This window comes from Taurulus bubalis (genome assembly GCF_910589615.1).
Source record: "Taurulus bubalis genome assembly, chromosome: 14".
In the NCBI taxonomy this organism is placed as follows: Eukaryota; Metazoa; Chordata; class Actinopteri; order Perciformes; family Cottidae; genus Taurulus; species Taurulus bubalis.
In genome coordinates, this window is record NC_136602.1 from 20,822,988 (window position 1) to 20,847,615 (window position 24,628).

The 24,628-nt window shown below is 43.6% G+C and overlaps 1 protein-coding gene across 1 annotated transcript in view; it reads right to left on the reverse strand.

Moving 5' to 3' along the window:
- Nucleotides 1-4,339: 4,339 nt before the first annotated feature.
- The window catches only part of adgra1b (adhesion G protein-coupled receptor A1b), a gene marked incomplete at both ends in the record, with an annotated part of 158,145 nt that continues 137,856 nt past the window's right edge, over nucleotides 4,340-24,628 (reverse strand). The window contains 3 exons of the mRNA XM_079229808.1: nucleotides 4,340-5,774; nucleotides 5,917-6,012; nucleotides 14,712-14,857. Of these exons, the coding sequence (XP_079085934.1) occupies nucleotides 4,340-5,774; nucleotides 5,917-6,012; nucleotides 14,712-14,857 (1,677 nt within the window). The remainder of the gene's footprint in view (nucleotides 5,775-5,916; nucleotides 6,013-14,711; nucleotides 14,858-24,628) is intronic.

A 24,628-nucleotide genomic window follows, 5' to 3' on the forward strand; every position in this document is an offset into this window, starting at 1 on the left:
GGGGGGGGGATTGGGGGGAGGGTGAGCCACGTGGCCTCGGAAAAGAAAAGAAAAAATTCCAGCTGCATTTGAAATGTGCTCAGGCGTTTCATGGCCCGTCAAACCTGGCTGTGATTTGCGAAGCACGGAGAGACACACCGTATCATTTCCCGGGCGATGCGTGCACATGGACACCTGCGCATGTATGTGTACAAGGTCTAGGCATGCACCACACACACACACACACACGCACACGCACACGCACACACACACACACACACAGCGGCAGTCAAGCCTGCTATCATTTGAATTCCTCCCCTGTGGCGGCTCCGTCAGGCATCTCAATCTCCATCACGCTGTCAGAAGAAATAAACACGTTACGGCGAGAATTGAGTTAAAGAAAAAAAAAGAAAAACCACACATTCACGGTCGTGTAAGTTAAATGCACTCTCTCTCTCTCTCTCTCTCTCTCTCTTCGCTCTCGCAGACCAAACACAAAGCCAAAGATGCTCTCATCCGTTGCATGGTGAAAAAATACATTTATTGGAATCTGTGTCAATGTAGAAAAAAGTGAAAACTGGCTTTCAGGTTTCTGTCACAGTACCACAGGTGAATATTCCAGCAGCCGTCTGGTGAGTCAGCAAGCTCGTTTCGGGGCAGTACATCTGCTACTGATGACAACACAGAAGTCGGCCTACGGTGGCCCATGACACCAAACACATCGTCTCAGGCTGCTACTGAGACACCACCAGCAAACACACACGTTGTACAGCGATTAACCTATTCCACTGTCCTCTCAGCCGAATGTGGGTTTAGCGGGGAGGCTGAATTCAAATGTTTTGTTGTGATACTGTTACAAATCCCTTTCCAGCGACTACAAAGCCGGGGCCCATCGACTGCCAGATCTACGGCGGCTCAAAGGAGCCCGTATCCTGTGATCGACTGCGGGCCACTGTTTAATAGGTTGGCCCCATAATATCCCATTTTGTCCCAGACCCTGGAGATAACTGTGCAAAGCTACGAGGTTCAATGCATAATCTCTGATGTAGGGGCCTCCTTTCAGTATTCAAAGCCTGCCATCCAAATAAAAGGAGTATCACATTAATATTTTTCTCTTTTCTCCTGTCACTTTCTTTTTTTATTCAAACATTTCTGTCTGAGCAAATGTTTCCATGATGAACATACTGTAAATTCTGTCCTGGCAGGCCAAGCGTTCTCATGGGTAGTGCATTTTCTATTTCTGATATGACAGGATAAACTCACAACACATAGCGAGTCTGCATACTTTATGAAGTCAACTAAAATTGCAACAGAAAAAAAACATTCATTAGAAAACAACAACAAAAAGGACATTTCTAAACTCAGATACTGAGTATTAACATTGAGAGGTCAGTTTTTTCCCCCATACAACTTTCTTTACATATTGACTTATTTAATTCTTAAATATCTTAAATCTCATATAAAATAATTCATCAGAAACTGATTCTATATACACAGACAAGAGTGCACAAGATGGATAAAGAGATGGTGTGCATGCTGAGGTGGTTTGCAGGGTTTGCTGTGAGATTATATGCACTTCTTGGGTGTACAATATATATATATATATATATATATATATATATATATATATATATATATATATATATGTTTTTTTTTAAGTTTGGCTTTTCTGACGAGATGTATGAGTGGTTTTGTCTGGAGTATCATACTCAATATCATCATTCATAAAACAAACAAGTGCTTCAAGATCAATACAAAACCTATTTTGCCTTCTCTTTTGAGTGGCAATTCTTCAAAGAGAATGTGACCGTCATGGTAACCAAAAAAAACAACTAGCGATACTTCAACCTTGGCCTCTTTTGACACAAGTTATCTTCCAAAGCAGAACCAAGAGCATTGTGATTTTTTGGGCTGGATTCTAGGATCAACTCAGGGCGCGTTCACACCGGTTTTGTTCAGAGCATTAACCCCCGAACCCTCTGGTCCTCCTCATGACTGCTGTCAAGTGAACTCTGGCGCGATTCACAGGACGCGTACCATTTATCTACACGCTGTTGTTCATGTTCCATTGGTTAGAAAAGGGTTTGCTTTTCCCGTTCCAGTGACTGATGAATGCGATTAGAACTAGCTAGCTAGCGCTTTTGCCTCCCTCCCCGCCATTAGAAGACTAGTTTGTCGAGCGGTCGGCAGCTCTGTGGTCACCAAGCAACGGCGAGTGACGGACGGATTAGACCCTGTGCCACAAGCCTACTGATTGGCACATTTTCTGCAAATGGTGCTGCATAAAAGCATGGTCGAATCAAGCTAACCAACTAGCCAGCTGCTAATTTAATAACATTTAACAACTTTGTTTCATCCCCACATTCTTTTCACAGCGTAGAAAAGCACAATAGTCAATAGTGTCCACCTTTGTTTAGAATCTCTGGACCGTTTGAGTTTTGCGTTGGCAAATGCAAGACGGACCAGTTTGATTCAGGCACTGAACCTGAAGGTGTGAACCCGCCCTTAGTCTTGTTAAATGGAGATTTCTAGTGGGAAACAATACAATATTTGTCAGGAACTAGGCTTAATCCAAGAGTGTGACAAAAACAATATACGGCGAGCTGCAGCAGTCGAGGCAAATACTATGTTCATGGATGGGCATTCATTTACACTTTAAAAAACATCGCTACACACAACAAGGCATGCATGCTTCAGGGCTGTAGTGAGACAAAAGAAAAAGAAGAAGAAAACATAAAGGGACTGCATTTGCACTTATTTCTGACATGTGTCCTTTTGTGTCTTTAGCTAATAGTGGGTGAGGTCGGCTTACATGTCTTTTTTAAGAAGAAATAATAGGACATTGGTCAAGGGCTGGGTATCGTTTAAAAATTGACCTCCAACATTACTAATACCAGTACCCTTAAAGTGATAGTGATGCCAATATGGTACTTCATTTGATACCCATCATGTGAATGGAAGCCCTGCGTGAGTTCCACTAGCTAGCAAATCGCCGGCGCACTGCACAGCGCATCATACCGCTGTCGATGTCATCGCCTGACCGACGGCGTTGTCATGGAAGCGTAGCGACCAGCCTCCAGGCCCCCCGAGGTTAACGCTGCTAGCTCTGTCAGCACTGTTGCTGCAGGTGCACACGCTGTTAGCACCGCTGAGTGGTTGCTAACCGTGTGCAGGCGGGCAATGAATTTTTTTTCTTGATCTGGGTAAACAAATTATCAAATGCAGGTAGCCTTTGACTGGAGAAGTTTCAATACTACCAGTTACTGGGTTATTTTGAGAGAGTTTTAGGTATCAGGTACCGATATCCAGCCCTACATTGGTCACAGGCAGGTTTTCCAAAGCGACTTGGTGTTTCTTCTATAATCACATTCACCCTTTTTTTCTAAAAAGCTTTTGAGTGTTGATTTTTTAAAAGATCTAAATGCTGGTGCCTGACAGTATGTGTGAGCTGAGCTGAAAGGAATAAAAAACCTGCACACTGGCTGTGGGGGCCGGGCTTGATGTGGCACAGTGTTAATAAAAACCAATGACTGGATCCAATGACTCTATTCACAATGGACAAAGCTGTTGCTGTTGTAGCTGCCGCTATTTACTTCTCTCCAGAAAAAAGAAACACAACAGTGAAGACATCATACGGACAGCACGATCAATACCAACCTGGAAGAGGACGCTTAATTTCACTTCTCTTTTTCTGTTGCGTTGAATTTTCATAACTTAACTGGCAACCACACATCTCTGGAAAGCGACAGCATCTTTGTATATAGTGTTTAGAAAATCTCTAATTGACGTTCACAGTTGCTTGACTGGATGGCAAAAATACCCATGAAGTCTAAAATTGCTGGTTTAGTTGTCTAAAACATGGATGTCAAGAGTTCTTTAAAGTACTGGAGGTTCACTGTCATCGAGAGCTATTTGATGGGTTCAGATTCATAGAGTAAAAAAATCTTGCAGCGTGTTGCCTTTGAGCACTAACACACATATTCATACATACAACCATTCATTTTCTTGTATATATATATATATATATATATATATATATATATATATATATATATATCTGTACTAATATGGAACAGTGGAAATACCTTCAATAACATCTGATGGTTTGGTGTGACATACGTTTCATAAATTCTTCTTGGTGGAGGAGATTCTGTTCTCTTCAGGGAGCATTTACGTGAGATCAGATTTCTGTACAGTAAAACAGCACACATACAAACATGAGGACATTAAAATCAAAAACATCCCACGCTGATTATGATGTTTAAAATGTTGTTCATTTCATATCTTTTTTTTTTCATTTTAGAAAGGGAGGCGAGGGATGAAACCAGCATTTGGGCGGGATGAAACAGGGTTTCCCACACTACACAGTAGTTTCATTCTTCCAGGGTCCAGTGCGTATATTCCCTGTGCTGTCCGAAGTGTATAGGAGTCCTTCGTGCAGGCCCCCCTTTAGAATCCCATTCTGATTGGGCGGGTTCTGGGGGTAGGATTGTCTGCGCGGGGCGTGCATCTCCAGGTGGTGATGTGTCGCCAGCGGGTCCTGCTCAGCCACTTTTCCGCAGCCACACAGGAAGATGCCTGTGTCGCCGGCCTCTGCCGGGCACAGGGAAGGGAAAAGGTCTGCCTTGGCGCAGCAGATGTGCCTGTGGCAGGGGTTATGGCACGCCAGGGCCTCGTGCGTGGTGGCCGCGGCGGCGTGGCATGTGTGATGCCCGTCATGGTGGCCCTCGTGAGCCAGATGTGGGCAGATGTGGGCGTGGCGCTCGTGCGTGCTGTGGGGGCTGTCTGTGTGTGAGCTGTGCACGCTGCCTCCATCCACGCTGGAGGGGATGTGATAGGCATACTCCCTCTCGCTCCCTGCCCCGCAAGCACCGGCCCCGGCCCGCCGGCTGAAGTGACGGCTTTTAGTCCTGGCGCTGCTCTTGAGGCAGGGGTGCAACTGGATCCCCGGCCGGTAACCCTCTGGGTCGGCATGTAGCAGCACGTGCGTGGCTGCCGGCTCCTCCTCCATCAGCTGCTGGCTATGCAGGGCGGCGCAGCACGGCGTCACCGGTGCCATACACGCGCCGTGATTTTGCGATGACGGAAGGGCGGCGTGCTTGCAATGACTTAAACTGCTATGACTGCAGCTCATCAGGGCTTTACCCTGACACGGTGAGTCGTGGTGGCAGTGGCTGTGGCCGTGGCCGTGGCCGTGCCCGGGGGTGTCTCCGTTTACGTTGACCTTGGGCCGCGCTGGAGTGGGCCCTTGGGCGCCGGAGCAGGGGTCGGCGTTCCGTCCAGGACAACAGGAACACCAGCAGTGCCAGACATCGTCGCGCTTGGCGCAGTGATGGATGAGGATGAAGAGGCCGAGGGTGACGGAGAAGGCACCGTAAAGACAGCTGAAGATCATGTCCAGGAAGTGGCCCTGTGTGACGGCCAGCGCCCCGAAGGTCCAGGTGGCCAGGAACAGGAAAAGGGTGAATGCCGCCGTCCGGAGCTGAGCCTTGAAGGAGTGCTCATTGGCCAGCAGCGCGGGGTTGATGGGGACGCCAGGGCAGCCGGCGGGGCAGTGGCCCCCACCCGACGGGGCCGCCAGGGCCCCGGGCTCGGCTCCCTGGTGGCAGTGCGTCGGCGCGTCGATGGCGGCCAGCCTCTGCTGCTCCTCCGTCAGCTGCTTGAGCTCGTACTTCTTTTCAGGGCGTCGCCGCAGCTGGACGAAGGTACAGATGAAGTAGATGCATGTCACCAGGATGATGAAGGCCACGGGGCCAAAGAAGGCTCCCAGGCTGGGCTCCCACGCCATCCAGCAGCTGCAACACACACAAATGCCATTGTATTACTTTGCATTGTGTATAACAGCAGAACCCTCAGCTTGCGCCCACGTGTACCGTAGACGGCTTGCAGCAGAGTGTGTATTTAACCTTGAGAGCACAAAGCAAATGTAGGACTTACTACGGCGCTTGCTCCCCGCTGCCATAGTTGTCTATATTGACGGCTGCCGTGACCCCGCAGATGATGAGGGGCACTCCGCCACTGACTAAATAAAATCTGTGAGGTGATAGAGGGAGAGACAGAGGCAGAGGCAATAAGAAACTTTAGGAATGCTTGGTGTGAAAAGTCATTTACAAATCCCACATCTCCCATCTGGATTACAACGGCACACTGTCAAAAATGTGACTGGGAAATAGTTTGAGGCACTAGAGAAACACAATAACCAAAAGATCCAAAGAGACTAAATAAGATGTTAAATTTGTGCAGCGAGTGGAGCTCACAAGAAACAAGCAGTGACACTGAAGAGCAGGCATGAGAACGGCTTTGCCAGCTGTCCTTCCCCCACTTTCCAAATTTGACTTTTGTGTGTGTGTGTGTGTGTGTGTGTGTGTGTGTGTGTGCTTGATCATAATATGACTTTTGAGCTTGTCAGTGTGCGCAATCACACATACTGTTTGTTTTCTTCGCCGCAAACCAAGGTGCGAAACAAATCTGCTTCCCATCGACGTCGGCATAATTGACTTGTCGAGCCGCAATTTTTGGCATCTGCTGTTTGTAACAAGTCAGCAGACGTGAAGAGGAACCTGGATTCCAGCAGAAGGAGACGCTGGATTTGAATTCAGTCTTGCTTGGAAAGCATCAGGAGCCGGTACAATTAACTTTCTTTTTGAGGATAAACTTTCAGGTTACTTTGGAATATGTTCCAGCTATCTTGAGTGGCAAACACGTTCAAGTGAGTGTAGTTTAACAGCCGTGTTCTCCTCTTCACATACAAACCACGCTAAAGCGCCTTAAACTTGCATCTTTTCTAATGGCCAGCAGGGGGCGACTATGGTTACTAGAAGTCTATGAGAAAATGACCCTACTTCTCACTCAATTTATCACCTCAGTAAACATTCAAAATATGAGTTTATGGTCTTAGTAGCTAGTTTCAAGTCTCCTATAACACAGCAGGATATTAATTTCGTAAAATATGGATGATTTCGTTTTATGTTTCCTGTGCAGTAAAACATCTAAAGGCGGTATTGGCTGAAGACAGGAGTTTTTACAAGTCATGAAAACTCAGAGCTGCTCTGAGCTTCAGACCTCCACTCGGCTGGAGTTACATAATCAGTTACCACATCACTGGGATTCATGTAGTTTGTTACATTTAATAAATTGGAAGCTTATTTGTTCTGTAGAGCAAGCAAGTGGGCGGCATCGAAACACAGTGGATTGCCTTAACACGCTTTCAAGTACACATTTGAATCATTGTTGCGGCTCGAGATTTGTTCGGGTACAATAATCGTCACAGTACACAATCATCGTTATTGTTATTATCGTTATCATCATTATTAGTTACATTGACTCTCAAAGGAATGAAACATAATGTTTTCTGGGGGGTTGAACAAAGCCAATTATTCTGAAACAACTAAGCCGTAGTCACATGTATCTCTGGCAACAGTTTTTCCAACAGGTACGAAGATTCAAACAATGAGCACACACAAAAATAAATAAAAAATCAGTCGACGATCAGTCGGCGAGACTTAACCAACCGATTTGTCTCGGTGAATCCTTGGAAGGGTACACCCCTCCTGTAGATACGTGAATGTACATGCTAGGATAACTGTCAATTCTCATACCACAGTACACCGTGAAAGCATCATATACCTCTGCAGCCCTACTGGACACATTAAACATTCCCTCAGAGCGTTGGTTGTAAGCCTCCTCAGACAACAATCCTCGAATGCAAGATGCAATTAAAATCATGAACAGCAACGGCAGTGCATCAGAATGTGAAGTAATGTCAGCCGCAGACTGTGAGCAAAGGAAAAAAATAACAATGGAAAGGAGAAGATGTATATGTTTTCTATTTTCCTGCCATGCTCTGAAAATTGACTCTATTGTACTGTAACCCCCATTGGATATCACCATGATGTACCTGCGTGGTGCTAAATCAGAAGGTATTCTGATCAGCCTGGTATGACCAGGCCCTCGCTGCCTCCCAGTGAATATTTTTTCCCCATTCTTCAGGCGCACGGGCAAGTATCAGAACAATGCACTTGCGTCACAATATCGCACATGTCATGAGCTTTACGAATTCAGAGCAGGAACAAAGCTGATCCCCAGCAGCCCATTTCTCTGCGCTGTCCTTGTCCCCTCTCTCGCTCTCTCTCTCTCTCTCTCTCTGCACTGTCATCCACTTTCCTACACAACACTGTGCTATTTCCTCTTCCTCCCAGTTCAATCTCAACCTCTGTCACTGCCGTAACCTTTCCACCACTCCGTCTTCCTCCATCTTCGTCCCGCAGTTTCCTTCCCTTCTCTCTCTCTCTCTCTCTCTCAGTCTCTCTCCCTCCCAATCTGTCCTCCGTCACAGAGCATCGGTCCCCCCCCCCAAAAAAAAATGTAATTACAATCAAGATGTTTGTCTGTGCTGGTTTGGCGAGGGGTGTTTGGGTGGATGGATGAAGAGGGGAGGGGCGGCATTACCGGCCTGTCACCGTCTGTGAGTGGAACGTTTCCCCCGGGGGACTCTCCTCTCCAACGGAAAGCCATTTACACAGCCGTCAGCCAGATAAGCATAAATGAGAAGAACTGGGATGTTAAAGCGCCCTGTGTTTTATAAGCCTCATTCCCCGTTCATCCTCGCCTGGAAAGCCTGCTAGTGAAACAACATGCGGCGTACATGCAAGAAATACGTAGCGTGTGCGAACAAATTACGGTCTACATGCTGCTCTGCTTTTAGATGCACAAAGGTGCTCCTTCACTTTGAAATCATTTCCATTCCCACACACACACACACACACACACACACACACACACACACACACACACACACACACACACACACACACACACACACACACATTGACGTATGCATTTTTGTTGGCCATTCTATTAAAAAGAAAAAGGCCCTCAAAAAATTGCTCGGTATGCAGAGTCATGCTTTTGAGTGAGTTTAGGAACAGCAATCATTTGATATAAATAGACCCTAAAGTGCCTTTTAGCCAGCAGCTACACAGCGACTCTGCAGCCATCCTCTGCTCCTCTGCTCCTCGTGCACCGTCCTCTGTTTTGTGGCTGTGAGCGGCTCACCAAATCCGTTTACAGAATTCCATTGAATTTCTTCCATTGTCTTTTATATCTGCAATACCCCTTTGAGCCACACGAGGGTCTCTGAATGTTTGCATTGTTCTGATGATTGTAGCCTACTAATAACTTTAGTCTTAACAATAATCTTATACGAAAGGCTAGCATACATTCTCTACGTTAACTCCACCTAAAAGCATTTATTTGGTTTAATTTATAAGGTATTTAACGCGTGTAAATGTTTTCAATAACAAATGTATGAAACAAAGTTGTGCTTAATCAAACGTGTATCTCTTCAAAATGGCCAGACTACCAATTTAAGGTAATATAGGATGATGTGGCAGTAGAAATGGTTAGGAACTTTCATATACGCACACCAATTCATTTTTGAACACATATCTCATAGTTAATGCATCACCGCTCACTGATTCCAGCCATTTCTCTCTCAAAAGCGCAAAAGAGAATCTTTTCTAAAGCGTTCGCCAACCAGGGAAACGCAGATCTGCGTAATCTAACTTTACTCTGCCTTTTAACAAGTGCATTTGCCTGTTTGGAATTCTTATTAATATTGACAGCTGGGGAGAAATGCTGCTGGTGACATTAAACAGATGTTGGAGACTCTTTACTAGGAGGCAAGTGTTGCTTTTGAGAAATGATCTGCGCCCATCACGCCAGATGACTGTCGGTTAACAGCATGAACAGAGGCGTTTAATGCGCGGCGTCGCAGGCTTTCTCACAAAGGTCAAAGTGACGCTGCAGTGGATACGCCGCCAGACGCTGTTAGGAGCGGAGGGACAGGCAATGAGGTAGATGAGGGAGAAGAGGCCGGTTGCTGGGAGGGGAGGGAAGAGAAATTGATTTGTCTCCAGCTGCTAAGTCTCATTGCATGAGCCTGTCTGACGGGGAGCATTACAGTCAATCACTGTGGATCAAGTCGACTGCCGCGCCACACGACCCCCCCCCACCCTCCCCCCACCCCTCCCAACGCCCCCCCCCACCCTCTCCTCCGCCTGGCCCAAGACAAATTATCCCATTCACGAGCGGTGCATGATGGGAGAGCCTCGAGAACGTTCCAAACTAAAAAAAAACAATCACGCAGGTGTCTGAGGATCTGCATAGTGCTGCTGGTTGCGTTGAGGTTGGATCTTTATCTGGCGGGGTCCTTATCCTAAGTGACTTTCAGCGAATCTTCAAGAATACATTATTGAGCAGATTCCAGTTTTAATAATGTCCGACATAAGATTCTGCTCATTTATCGATTTTTGTTTTTATAGCTATTAGTTCCAGGTGTATGGGTGATAAAGGTCCGTGTGAATGCTACGTGTGTCGCAAGAAATGCTCTAAAACATCCCATAGAAAGCAAACAGTGAGTTATTCCAGTATGGGTTCACGTCCAGTGCAGCTGCACATGTTTAAATCATTTTTCTTGTGTGGGGTCATTCGCTGTATCGTCTTGCAAACTATTTTGCAAAGTTCAAAGAAATTCCAGCGACGGCTTTCTGGAAACGACACCCCCAAACAAACGAATACGATTAGATGGCAAACAGGCATTTGTCGCGGCGCGCCCTCTGTTTGCCTCCGTATCTGCGCTCTCAAACCTTCCCTTAAAAGGATTTCTCGTCAGCTGCAACGTGCAGAAGAGCTCACGCAGCACCTTCTCACCGCAGAGGAAGAGCGCCGCATGTGTCCACGAGCTGATCCTCTTAAACCCGGCAAATGTTGCGGGTAAAGCAGAAAAGCAATGAGGTGGAGAATGAGTGGGAAAAAAAGAAGAGGAAGAAAAAATAAATCGTAAAAAAAGTAGAAATTCAATCTAATGTGTGTGTCTAAGGGAATAGGAATTTAATGGGTCAAAGGGCTAAATGCATTTAGATGTGTGATAAGGCTCCTGGCTCAGCAGCCTCCTGGGTGATTGAGGTAATTAGTTATAGGACGGGGGTGATGCCATAGTAACAGCTTGTTTTAAGGCGTTCACTTCTTCTTCGTCCTTCCTCCTCCTCCTGACATTCATCTGCCCTCCATTCTTTCTGCCTTACAGGGTAGTAGGAAGCCTCAAACAGAATAACTGAGCCAAAACATTTACTGAACATCCAGTTCAGCTATTCCAGACATTTTCCTCCTACAAATGCCTGCCAGAATGTGTATCTATACCTATGGGAAAACTGCAGAATCTGAGGCTTCAAAATGTTTTAATACTACAAAAAAAAAAAACATCATTGTCAGGCTAGAGCAGTGGTTCCTAAAATATTTTGTCTTGATGTAACATTACCCCCACATCCCTGTCAGAGGAGCAACTCAACTCCGCCTGTCATGTTCCAAAGCTATAGTCTTTACAGTTGATTTCCTAATAGATGAAGCATTTCAGATCAATTTACAATACTTTTTTTCTCCATGGAATTGAATTATGAATGTTTAGGTTGTCAATTTTGCATGCTTTCTACTCCCAGCATGATCCCATGGGCATATGAATAGCAAGACATTTTAAAGGACATTTCACGTCATGTCAGGCAATTTCAGCTTTTTGTGTGTCATTTAACTCCCCGTTCTCAAGCTTTCCACCTTTTATTTAACAACCCCTTCTCATTCCCAACTCGTCACATACTGCAGTTTTAAGCACATCTTTAACGTTGTAAATAAAAAATGAAAAACAGTTGGTTATGTTTATGCAACAAAGCATCCTGGTTAGGTTTAGTAACAGATCATAGTTTGGATTAAAACATGGACGTTTGTGACATAACGTCAAAAAGTCAACAGCTGACTTTTGGTTTCCCGCAGGACAGGAATGCTGGTCTGCTGGGTGAAAGTTACGTGTGTTTCACCCAAACCTCCTCCTTAAGCCACTTTCTCTTCTATACTACGTCACCTGACTCCCGGAGCGAAAAGCCAAAAAGATTTATTAAAGCTAACAGTGTTTATCTATTTTTTAAGCGAGCAGTGTTTATCCCTTACTTTTAGTTAGCAGTTTTTTATCCATGACTTTTGGGTAATTATGTTCTCTTGTCGCTTGCTAACTAGTTTTCAGGCTTTAAGGTGTTCCAGCTGACTTCATTCTTACTCAATGTGTACTCTTGTTAAGTAAACAGTTTCTTCCCAAACACAAATATGTGGATTTGTTTTTCTAATTATATCACACTTTGTATTTTCTTACAATTAATACAATCACAAGTACTGGTACATCTGGTTGGGACTTCGGGCAGGAGCATAAAAAGCCACAGATGGCAATTCTTAGGGTAATGAGATTAAATCAGCTGCAAGTCAATCCTCCATCGTTCCCTCTGACCAAACTGTTGCTCTATTTAAATGATTTTGAATTGAATGAGAATCACTAAATAGTGGAATGACCAGACATGAGGAAAGACAGGGAAATACTTCAAGACATTAATTCCTTTTCATATCAAGTTAACTGACTGCTGCTTCTCAGGCTTATGCAACTCCCTTATTTATTGTTGCTTAGCAGCAGTTACCATCTTGAATATCACCTTTAACAGGTGAATATGAGCTAAATAGGTCTCAGAATATACATTTGATTTATTAAAAATAATTCACTTGGCGCCTATAATCTCTGGCATTTCATAAGAAGGGAATCATTAAAGTTTAAAACCTACGCTTCTTTCCTTGTGTCTGAGAGTGACTCGGGTTAAAAATGCAATTTCTGAACATGAGCAAATGTGGGAAATAAAAATCCAAAAGGAGAGCCAACGGTATAAATAGGAAGACCTGACAGCGATGTGACTACAGAGTGAACAAAGCCAGAGGCTTGAAAGAATGCAAACGTGGATGTCTCTGCAGATAAACGATGCAATAACTCATCTGTGTGAAGCCATTGTTGCCATCTAAAGCAAACATGAGCCAGCAAACCCCTGAAAAAAACACACATAAACTAGCAAAAATATGCATACACACAAATACTCAATACACACACTTCTGCACACTTGGACGAGAGAAGGACAAATCCACAAATCTTAAACTGGGAAACATGATCAAATTTGCCGAACATATTTCATGGTCTGGCCCATCCTCGGCTCAATGAATTCAAAAATACCACACAGACAAAGCACCTTTGGGCAGTCAGCCTTTTCCTTGGCCGTCACATACCTGGGACACTTTCCACAGAACTAAGGAACTTCTCTCTCCAAATCTAAAGACCCGTGGTTATTGGACAATCAAACATGCTGCCGTGATCTGGAGTATAATTGGTTATTGGCCATTGTTCTACTAATTGTCAGTGTGCTTTTATCTGTGCTTACGTGCTCTTGTGTGTTTTCTTTTAACGTCATGAACCTGCCATCACCTGAAGATGAACCTGAGCCTGTGAGGCTAAATCTGTCACATTTACAACATGGCAACTCCTCCTGATAATTGATGTGTATTGTCCCTTTTTAAATAAAAGTATTTGATGTTACTCTATACTGCTACTTCACAACATTTAAGAGGAAAAATATAGATTTGACATAAAAAAAAACACATCAAACACAATGCACTTATGCAGCTTAACCTTTTAAAATCCAATCCCCCTTGACTGAGCGATTGCTATATAAAACTGTAAATCATAGCTTGTTTTATAAAAAAAAAAAACCAAAACTGCTGTATTTGGATGTATTGGACACCATAAGTAATATACAAGTGAAATATATGGTTTGGTAAAATGTCACAGATGCGCGCAAATGTGCCCCAATGCAAATGTTGGAGTCCTCGGCAAAATTGTCTCTGTACTAAACCCTCTAACTTTGTTCTGCTTCACTTTATCAAAGTCATCCTTTGCAGAGAGAATGCTCTCATATTGTGCTATGATTTGGGTTAGAGTTAGACCTTACAGCTGCATCATTTCAAAGAAATAATCATCCTGAAAGAGCTTTTTTTCTAGGCGAACCTGAAACCTTTTCATTTTTTCCCTGTGTCATCTTCATTTACTCTTAACGAATAACATATAGACTGATATTTTACACATCTGAACATAATCTCAAATGTGTAGTCTTTTATTATAACCAACATTATTCAAATAGCCCTAGTGGTTGCAGAGATACACCCTTTTTAGTTTGGGTGGTTCCCACTGCTTTTTGGCCCGTGAGCACGTACAAAAAAAGAATTGTTGCATCAAATATCGTTTGACTGAGCAAGGAGGTCCAATTGTCCAATGTCTTAAAGAAAATGTATACAAATCTGTGGTGCAGAATCTTATTATCTTGAGCGCAGGCCCGAACCTTTTGGTTGAGAACCACTTTACATAAAAGGTAGTATAAACCTAGCCAAGCAGCAACAACAGTAAAATACTAGTTACACATTGATACATCAACGATTTAATAATAATAGTCGCATTGTCTGCAGAATTGGTTTGTCGTATTGGCACTTTTACTCACGTAAAGGATCTGAGTACCTCCACACCAGTACAGCCAGTGAAACTTCTACTTCTATCTCACATTTTCAGTCAGGTAATGTAATGACAAAAAGAAAGAAAGAAATAGGAAAGCAAATAATTGCACAGTTAACCGGTCCTTGGCCTCTGAAGATACACACACACACAGCAGGCAGCAAGAACAGAGCCAAGAGAGATCAAAAGCACACACACACACACACACACACACACACACACACACACACACACACACACACACACAGGAGTTTGTTTACCTCTCCGTCTCGAGGCAGTCAGGGTTGAGGAGGGTTGCGAGGACATTTGTGCTTACCTCAACAGGGGCTGCTTGGGGGGCGGAGGCGGGTCGCCATCTTGGCTCTGCGGAGGCTTCTTGGTCACCTGTTTATAAATGTTCCTGGCCGTCACCCCGAGCCACAGCATGGTCGACAGGGACGAGTAGTGCAGCACCACCCCGACCTGACGTAGGATGAAAGAGGGCACATCAAGTTATTTATTTGACGTCTCTGAACTTTTTCCATATACTGTACAGTATGCCTCTCTGGAAAGTGTCAGACTTGATTATATTCCTGTGACTCAAAGCAAAGATGTTCAGGGGGAGCTGCCACTCCTCTCTCAAAATAAAACATCATCAATGTCACTCCAAGGGTGTCTCCATAGAGACCTGCCTGCTTTCTCTTATCCTTCGCTAAAAGACAATGATACGAGAAATGCTCAAAAAGTGCTTCTGAATCATCAAGGTTGTTTGGGATAAGAGCGTTATGGTGAGGTTATATAGTTGGATACTGAGCAGCTCCTTATCAGTTGAGTTAGAGGACACGGGGGTGTGCACTGCGAATAACAAATCTGAATATAAATGACAGTCACGCTGACAACTACCAGGGCGTGATTGTGTTCCCAAATGCACGGCGTACGTACCTCCGCTCTTCCTCGTTTTAATATTCATGAATTATGTTTGGAAGGGGGAACTGATCTAACTTTGTTTAAAGGCTTTGCCAGCTCATAGAAAGAGCATAGAGTTACAAGACACACAGAGGGAGAGACAGATAGAAAGAGAGAGAGAGAGAGAGAGAGAGAGAGAAAGAGAGGGGTTGATGGAGAAAATTAAAATGCACTGAGCCTTTTCTTCACCCAGTCAGTCTGTTCATGAGGTGACAACCTGAGACACCCAATCAAATGGCTTCTCGCCAGCCTGGTAGGCCTAGGGACTGAAGCTAGTGTACCAGAGTCCAGATGCTAATTGGAAATGTCCTTGAGCTGGTTATAGAGAGCAAAGAGCGGGTGGGAAGTCAATCACTGCTGCGGCGTCCACACGCTTCAGAGCTTCATTAGTGCCAGGAGCAGACATGTGTTTGCAATATGGAAATAAGGGGGGGAGGAGGAGCTTATTATCAGAGAAGGTGAAGGTGAAGGTGGAGGCGGAGGGGTGGGGGGGCACATTGATCACAAGTTGCTGATTAAGCTCCTGATAAAAAAAACAATACAATAACTAACCCCTAATGCAGGATGTCAAATTGCATTATTAAAGCATGCTGTCAATCTAGCACTTCTCTTTAAAAGCTAATACAGACCACACAATTGCACATTAGTTGTCAAGCATGTGCAGTAGTATGCAAGTACAAACTTAATCCCATTTTCCAGACTATAGATGCACCCCAGAGGCGTGTACAAGTACCATTTATGGGACCCATATATGAGTTTTTGTAATTATTATTATTCTCCACAGTCAGGTTTTGGGCATCCTAAGTCAAGATGTAACCTGGCGTGCCAGATGGTTTGTTTCATACAACCATCTGAGAAGCCGTCATTGGAAACCACTTTGGATGCGCTTCAAAAAAAAAAATACTTGGCAGTTGATTGGATGTACCATCTGTCAATCAAACTCATGTCGAAGCCAGTCAGGAGCAATCTCTGTTGCTTTTGGTCTGACGACAGATAGAGCTCTTGGGTTGAAGGGCTGTGTTTCCGGGGTTCCTCTGTAGAAACACATATCTGGTCCAAAACCTCCTTTTTTTTCGTGCGTTGCTCATTGTTTACGATCCGATTAGCGACTTGAGATACGAGACCAGATTGCATTTCGACCAATGTGCTCTGCCTCTTTTGCTCCCCACATGAACTGCTCACCTGCATTCAACCAAAGCACGCTCAACCGGGATCGAAGAAATTTTCGAAATTATAGAATAGAATCCAGCTGCAGTGCAAGGTAAATCAAGATGAGTCATCAGAGGCAATGAGCTGCCAGGGTGATCGAATGCCATTCGGAGATACTGTGACAGCAGCTGGTCAAATCATGACTATGTGGGAGAAACTGTCCATTTACCAGCAAGACCTCTCAATTCACCAGCTGACATTTTTGGTTTTCACCAGAAAGTTGGGAAACACATTATGTACACATTATGTACCTCTATTACATGAGACTCTTTCAAATCCCGTAATCTCACTGATCTAAGACTAGTGAGCAAACAAATAATGATGCCAAACCCACAACCAGATGATCCACCAGGACTGCAACTGGGGAATCGAACAGGAATAGCAGCTCGCCGCCTCAGACGATGTCAGCCACCGCTGTCACCAACAAAACTACCACATTGGTCACTTGTTTATGTGCTGAAAACCACCTATGCTTACATTTTCTTCTTCTCTTGTAGGCGTGTGAATAATGACTGTTCTCTCTTGGAAGCAAAATCTCTTGGTTTGGAGGTCAGCCAAGCATCTGACTTTCTTTGACACGTCCACATCCAGCCTCTCATCTACAGTCAATGTTGGTCTCTCCAAAACCATAGCAAAGTTCATTATTAAATGCCGAAACAAGTCGTATTAGTTTTAGTTTTTTTGGGGGGTGGTTGCAGTAAGCATGTCTAGATAAGACCTATAATAAATCAGAGCGTGGATATGTGGATGAGGACAGTCTGCTCAACACTGAGCAGCCTGAAAATACTGGTCTATTCAAAGTCAGTGTGTGCTTTCTCCTGATGCCCCTTTGTTGCTAGAAAATGTGGGTAAATATATAATTTCAGCCAGCGATCGGATCAGTGAGCAGCACAATGACCGTGCAGTTAACAAAACGGAGCTGGAAACTGAAAGCGGGAAAAAGCCACAGCTTCCGTCGCCTCAGACTCCCACTTTCATCACTCAGGAAGGCTGACAATGACGCTCTAAATGAATCAAACTGCACAGCCATACAGAAGCATAAAGGGGGCATTCATAGTGAATTATAACGCTTTCATAATGATTCATGGCTACACTCATTAATGTACATAATGCTGTCTGATGCACTATGGCAACAGTAATAAAGCAATATAGATGTGAAATTATAATTAATTATGAGTTCAATTATCTTTTGAATGACATTGAGTAGTCTTGCATAATCATCACAGTAACACTTTCTATGATAATACCCATAATGCATTATAAACATACTCATAATGTGTTTTACTCTGCAAATAGCACTGTTATTATAGTTATCAGCACATAAATTACAACACATCTCACGTTATCATGTTTTTCAAGTACTGTAACACTTCATAATTGTTGGCCTATATATGTATTATAATTCCCATAGCTTTAAAACATTACAATCATTTTATAATGCATAGTAATAATGCAATACAATGCAATTATGCAAGAACACACAAAGCATTGCAAAAAAAAACTTTTATTTAACAATGACCACTGAGTGTAACTTTTAATCGCATTATAATACAATATGATAACAGTAACTATAATGCACTATGAAAATAAATGTATGTATTACAACTATGGGATATATAAAGCAGTATATTCCTTGCCAAAAAACGTATTGTGATAACTGACCATATAAGTCGGTCATGCTTTATCATTACTTGTGATTATTGCTATACAACCTTATGAATATCTATGAGCGTTCATAAATATAATTACAGTGCTATAGGCAGATAATAATGCAAGTATGTTTGTAATGCATTTTAGACACGGGCCTCATAGAACGTGTTACCATAATCACTGATGATACAGCATGGATTCTTTTAAACTTGCCACCAAGGAAACAATATGACGAAGCATGCATTATTACAGATGTGTCAATATGTATTTTATTGTACTTAACACATACAATGAGACTGTGTGGGCCATTATAACATACTTTGAGTCCTTATTACAGTTGATTGATTGTTGAGGTGTGTATTAATAGGTGGGAAGAGGAAGTAATTGTGTCTTTTAAGCCTCATCAGTCAACCTTATGAGTGTACTGCTTATGAGTGTAGTCATGAAGCATCACATTGTAATTGAATTATAATTCAGTGGTTTGATTTAGACTCAAAGCTAGCAACTCCAACGTGTCCACACTCTGTGTTTACAGCCTAAAGCTCCTCACCTCGAAGACATCACGTCATCCAGTCAACTTATTAGCCGCAGTTAGCTTTGAAGTGCTTTCGGATACGTGCTCCTTCATGGTCATTTGTGTAAAAGAGCAACAGATGTGACACGAGGAAGACAAGGCAAGAGGTGTCATGTTTGATACAAGTCAAGTCACAGAGAATTTGTGATTTAATGTGAAAGGTGAAAGTAATGAGGAGTCGCCACAGCAGGCTTGCCGTGCACCTTTCTGTTCTAAGTGCACTACAAACGAAAAATGAATAAAGGAATGTCTAGATGTACAGTCTCAGATGAAGAACTAATCCAGCCAGTTTATTAGGTACACCAAGCTAAATCAAATGCAGTCTTGCAATAAATCATACATTTTCCCTGTATAGAGCTTGAACACATCATGACATAACTCAATGCAAACCTCTGTACGCTTTTCGTTAGCCAAGCAGGACTGCGCTGCGCACACATGCTAACAGCTAACTTGCTCTTACTGGCTCTCTTCCCGCCGATTTCAACACGGATTTATTGTTCCCGAAGGAACAACGGACACCATTGGTTTCGAGCACCGATCCAAATTCTCGACTTGAAACACACCCCTACCTTCACCTTCACAATGATTTCCTGAGAAGGCACATTATAATGTGTTCAATAAATCTACTCTATTTCACATTGAACAATAAGAAGTATGACATGTTGTGTGACAACTTGTCATGCATCAATGGAAGTCTAAAAATAGTGTAAAACAGTACAAAGAAAAAATGTCAGCCAGCCAGCACTTAACAGTAAGACCAAGAACAAAACCACCACCAGCGGTGGAAAATACCCGACAGTTATGGTGCAAAACAGAACAATTGTTCATTCTGGTTGTTATTTAAACATTGAGTAATTCACTGACTTCACTGACATAATTTTCTGTAGCGTTCGTTCGTGCGTGTGTGTGTGTGTGTGTGTGTGTGTGTGTGTGTGTGTGTGTGTGTGTGTGTGTGTGTGCTTTCTGTCTGTCCATCCCTACCAAGCTCACTACACGACCAATTTGCCTAATATTATTTATGCTCATTTGTAACTGTATGCTTAAGGACCTCTCATGGTTGCAGTGAAAATGTATCAACTGTTTTCTACCGCCACTGACTGCTAACTTCTCAACTGGCCGGTCGGGTCTGCAGATGAAGAACAACTGCATCGGAAGCCATTTCTGACAATCAGCTTGGCTACCTGATCGGTTACAGGGCCACATTTTGGCTTTAGCCGTGGCTCAAACACTGACCTCCATAGAAAGGTTTGGTCTTCTTTTGAACCGGAGCATCTGCAGATTAATTCCATACCCGGTGTGTTATGTTCCACTAAAGTTAGGTATGATACAAGATTAATAAATCTAATTTTGTTTTCTTGGACACCATCTTGACTTCCAGAGTGCCGGGAGGGCCAACTAAGGTGTGACTCAAACCGTCTTTGTTTTTTGGAGGGGAGAGGGCGGATACCTGCTCTCAACAGAGAGCACTTTTCTAGTTAAGAATGGCATCTTTTTTGCATTGTCTGTAAAGTAACTGTCTGATGACTAGTTTTAACAATTTAAGTTAAATTCAAAGGTCCCTCCATGCCGTCTTCTATGGACATATATTCATTATATTGGCTCCCTACTGTTTTGGATGCATAAGTAACCAGTCTGCCGGAAGCATTTCACATGTGGGGAAATGAGCTCAGGAACATTCAAATTGGGCCCAATGGAAGTACAAAGCAAATCACTGCAGATACTGTAATGTCTTCTTTCTTTTTTTGTGCCAGCCTTTGCCGTCACAACTAATTTCACAGTGGCACACTAATGAGGAAATCCTCTGTAAAGCATCTTTAAGCTGACAGTTGGAAGTAACCTCAGATCTAGGTCACATCCTTCACCAAGTTCTTTGCTATAAATTAATAGGTTATTTGGCGCTGGTCACACACTCCCTGAACAATCAACTGAGATGTCTAATCCAAATTCGACGGTCTGAGGTAAGAGGAGGTAAAGCGAGGGGAAATGAGGATATACTGTGCGTGTTGTTCTGCTGCTCAACGCAAGCTAACAGGAGTTGTGTGGCGTGGCATCGGAGGAGGTGTTGCTCAAATCAACGACAAAACGAGCCGCGTTGGAAGAAAAGATAGAAATAGAGATCAGAGACGACTTTGACTTTGAGGCCGTAAAAGACATCGGATACTGCATAGCGGCAGTGGCAGCGGTGGGGCGGGGAGGCGGCGCAACGCGGAAGAGTGGCATACAGATGGGGAGCGACAGGATGAGTATGGGATGCAGGTGGAGATGGTAGGGGGGAGGAGGAGGGGAGGGTTGACGGGCGGAGGAGGGCCGGGTGGGGGAGTGCATGCTTGAAGTGCGGCGAGAGCTGCCAAAGCTCGTTTCAGAGCTCCTTGAAGTTCCTTCTGTCGGAGGGAGAGCGTGTACTTATGTGTCCCCCTGAGAGGAGGGGAAGGGAGTGCAATGTGTGTGTGGGGAGAGAACTGCAGCAGGCGCAGCGCGTACGAGAGCATTTGAATGTGCGTATGTGTCGGCGCGCCTCGCAGCTCCACATGCAGTCCTGTAATTATCCCAAAATTGTGTCTGGTGGGGCCCGCCTCCCTCCCAGCGGAGCAGCACACGATCTGGGCTCCTGCCCAAATCTTTGGAGAGTTGTCCTGTTAGCAGTGATTGGGTAAAGGAGGAGCAGCGAGAAACATTCAAAGGCCCCAGGATAAAATTAGATAAATGACTGAAATGCTAAATAAGTTAAAGAGCAGCAGCAGCAGCCAGGCAAACAAAGTCGCATTGCCTTTGTCAACAACACCCTCTCCCACACTGCAGGAGGCGAACTTGGTTTTTCTAAGAAGGCCTACTTTGCCAAGGGTTTGTGGCTGTGTTTATAGTTAGTATATATGTATCATGTATTAATGTTTTATACACCATAATAGTTAGCAATTAAAAAGAACAACTTTTGGGTTGTAAATATATGTTGTAAAATATTCCATTTTAATGGATCTTTCCATCAGTGACCTTTTGAAAAAGAGAATATCCAAATAATATAACCAAAACAACGACTTTACAACTGCGACTGACGGATTATTATATCGAAGGAATAATTTAACAATGACTTACTTAGAATGCTAACTGCAGGTGGTTATTGTAAGTAAAACACATATGACCCTTTGTCAGCAACGTACTCACTTTCTGACTAGACTTGAACCTTAATTTAAATATGCAAATAGATATGCATCCATGCATTGTCCCTGTCGACTAGATTAATAAATAAATGAAAAATAGTGGAGCATTTAGCTGCAGGAGCTGGTAGAGACCAAAAACAGAGCTAAAAGAGAGAGAGAGACTCATCGGGGCACAGCAGAACTCTAAATGAATCATAATGTTTCTTTGTGACCGCTGGATGTGTGATTAAAGGATTAAAGCAACAGTTTGTTAACAATTTCGCCACATCAACTTAAAAGGTGATGATTTGTCAAAGTTGTGTTTTGACTGCCTCCAAAACGGTATTGGAGGTTGAGAGACGTCTAAAGAGAAACACACAACACATACATCTGTGTCCCAGTGTTAATTGTTCAGTTATCTTGTAAAACATTACAATATTTATCCAATCAAATGGGATTGGAGGAGATTGACAAATACTTCTTTGTCAATTCTTTGTTTTTGGGTTAGTTTTGACGGATGTCATTCATCCCTTGTATTTCGTATAACATATACGAGGTGCTTTATTCAAGATTTATATACGGGAGAATTTCTGTTGCCTCTCAACGGCTCTCAACATGGCGACACCTGAGCCGGTGGCTCACAGCAAACAGCAGCAAAAGTGCTGACGGGGCTAACAGTGTCTAGCTGAAGGGGAACCGGAGGGCGGGCCCTACGTTTCCACGACAACGTCGTAGTAAAACTAAAAAGTGTTTCTTTAAGTTGTTAACCATGAATAAAGGACAAAGGAATAAATACTGAAAGGATCTATAGGGGCTGGATGATCATGTAAAGTATGTTGAATATACACAAGCATACATACTGTATACTGTATAAGTATACAGTATTTACATTGATGGAGTCTGCATGATGATATGTACACGTCTGGAATACATCACATTACGGGAGCTAAAGACGCCAGGGCAGTAACACAAAATGGATCCGTTTTTTAATACAAAAAAGTGATGTGGCAGACAACTCTGAGCTCCAAAGCGTGTGGTGAGAAAATATGACCCTGACTGCCTTAAATTTGGATTCATGCAGTGATGGGTGAGGGCAAGCAGAACATTTATTTTGGTCATTACAGCTGACAGTTGCATAACACATATAGCCCAGCTTATTTTTTCTCCCTTTTTTTTCAACCCCCCCTAATTTATTTATTTATTTTAACAATCAGAAGTGGACCTTAAGTGACAAAAAGGCTGAGTGTGAACATCCTCAACGTGACTGTCAGCAGAGTAAAGAGGATGGGAAAGTTATTAACGTGAGTGACGGACAAACACCGTCCGTTTGGTGTTGTACAGCTGCGGAGGAAGGCGGCTGCTTAAGGACTTCTTAAGGACTTCCTTTCACCGAGTCTCGTTCTCTCGCAACTCAGGCATGAAACACGACGCTCCGCATTTCACCACGTGGAGGTGGAGTCTTTACACCGCGGAATAAGGGGCCACCTAAAGTGCTTGTGACAGCTGAGTCCCCAAACAGCGCTGTGGCTCGCGATAAAGGGAGCGAGCGAGGCCCGGTGACGGAGGAGGTTGTAACAGGACGGTTAAAAAAGGAAAAGAAGGGCACATCAATCTCTCCGCGGCTACATACATAAATGCACCCCCTGCTGAGGTGAGCTGACAGTGGAGGATGCTCGGCTCCAGATGATGTTTCATGCTTGCAACCTTAACAGGTCCAGCTGTCAATCAGTTGGAGAGGAAATCCACCGGGACCATATACAACCATGTGAAAAAGTAGGAAACAAAAGTAGCATGTGACTTTCTTTTGACAACCTCAATGATCTCTCATCTGTCACTTCAGAATTACTTCCATCAACAATACACTCCAATTAATGCCATGGTCAATCTAACAAGAATCGCTCCCCCCCCCCCCTCCCAGTTCTTTTACAATGTTATATACATTCTATATTTATTATAAAGGTTTCCTCCTTGTCCCACCTGCATTCTTCTTGACGTCCTAAAAATAGTGAGGAGCCAGCGGGCAAGAAAGCATTTCTCTTTCTTGCCAAATCTGTCCTGACATCACAAATCTCCATGCCACCCCCCCCCCCCCAAACACACACACACACACACACACACACACACACACACACACACACACACACACACACTGTCACACTGGCTTCCCGATTTGCAATAGTAGATGATATTGTGTATGAGGCCCTAGAAAGATTTCAGACAACAATCTTGTTCTCCTCGGTCAAGCTAACAGCTACGCTAACGGCTGTAAGAGTCTGTACACGACGGTGCTTTGAGCTAAATGCTAATCACAATGACAATGCTAACATGTTGATGTTTAGCATCTTCATCATCCTGCCTTGGCGTGTGATCATGCCAGTATTTGCTATTTGCTATTTTGCTATGCTGATTATTATTATTATTCGACTGTTGAACCAAAGTATTGGGGAAAAATTGTTTTTGACCTTGATGATCAGAGCGAAATGAAAGTGTTTAAGATATTTCCTCTGGGAACTATGAATGTCTGACCAGATTCTAGTAGATCGCTGAAGACTTTGACATGCTGGTGGACCCAGAGGAAAAGTCAGTGGGGTTCACCCTCTGGGGACCATGACTCCTGTGTAATCAATCTGACAGTTGATATGGGAACACCGCCGTCTTTTTTTGGACCACTTACAGACAAAACCTGTACATGCGACATCTGTTAAACCCCCAAACTGTGTA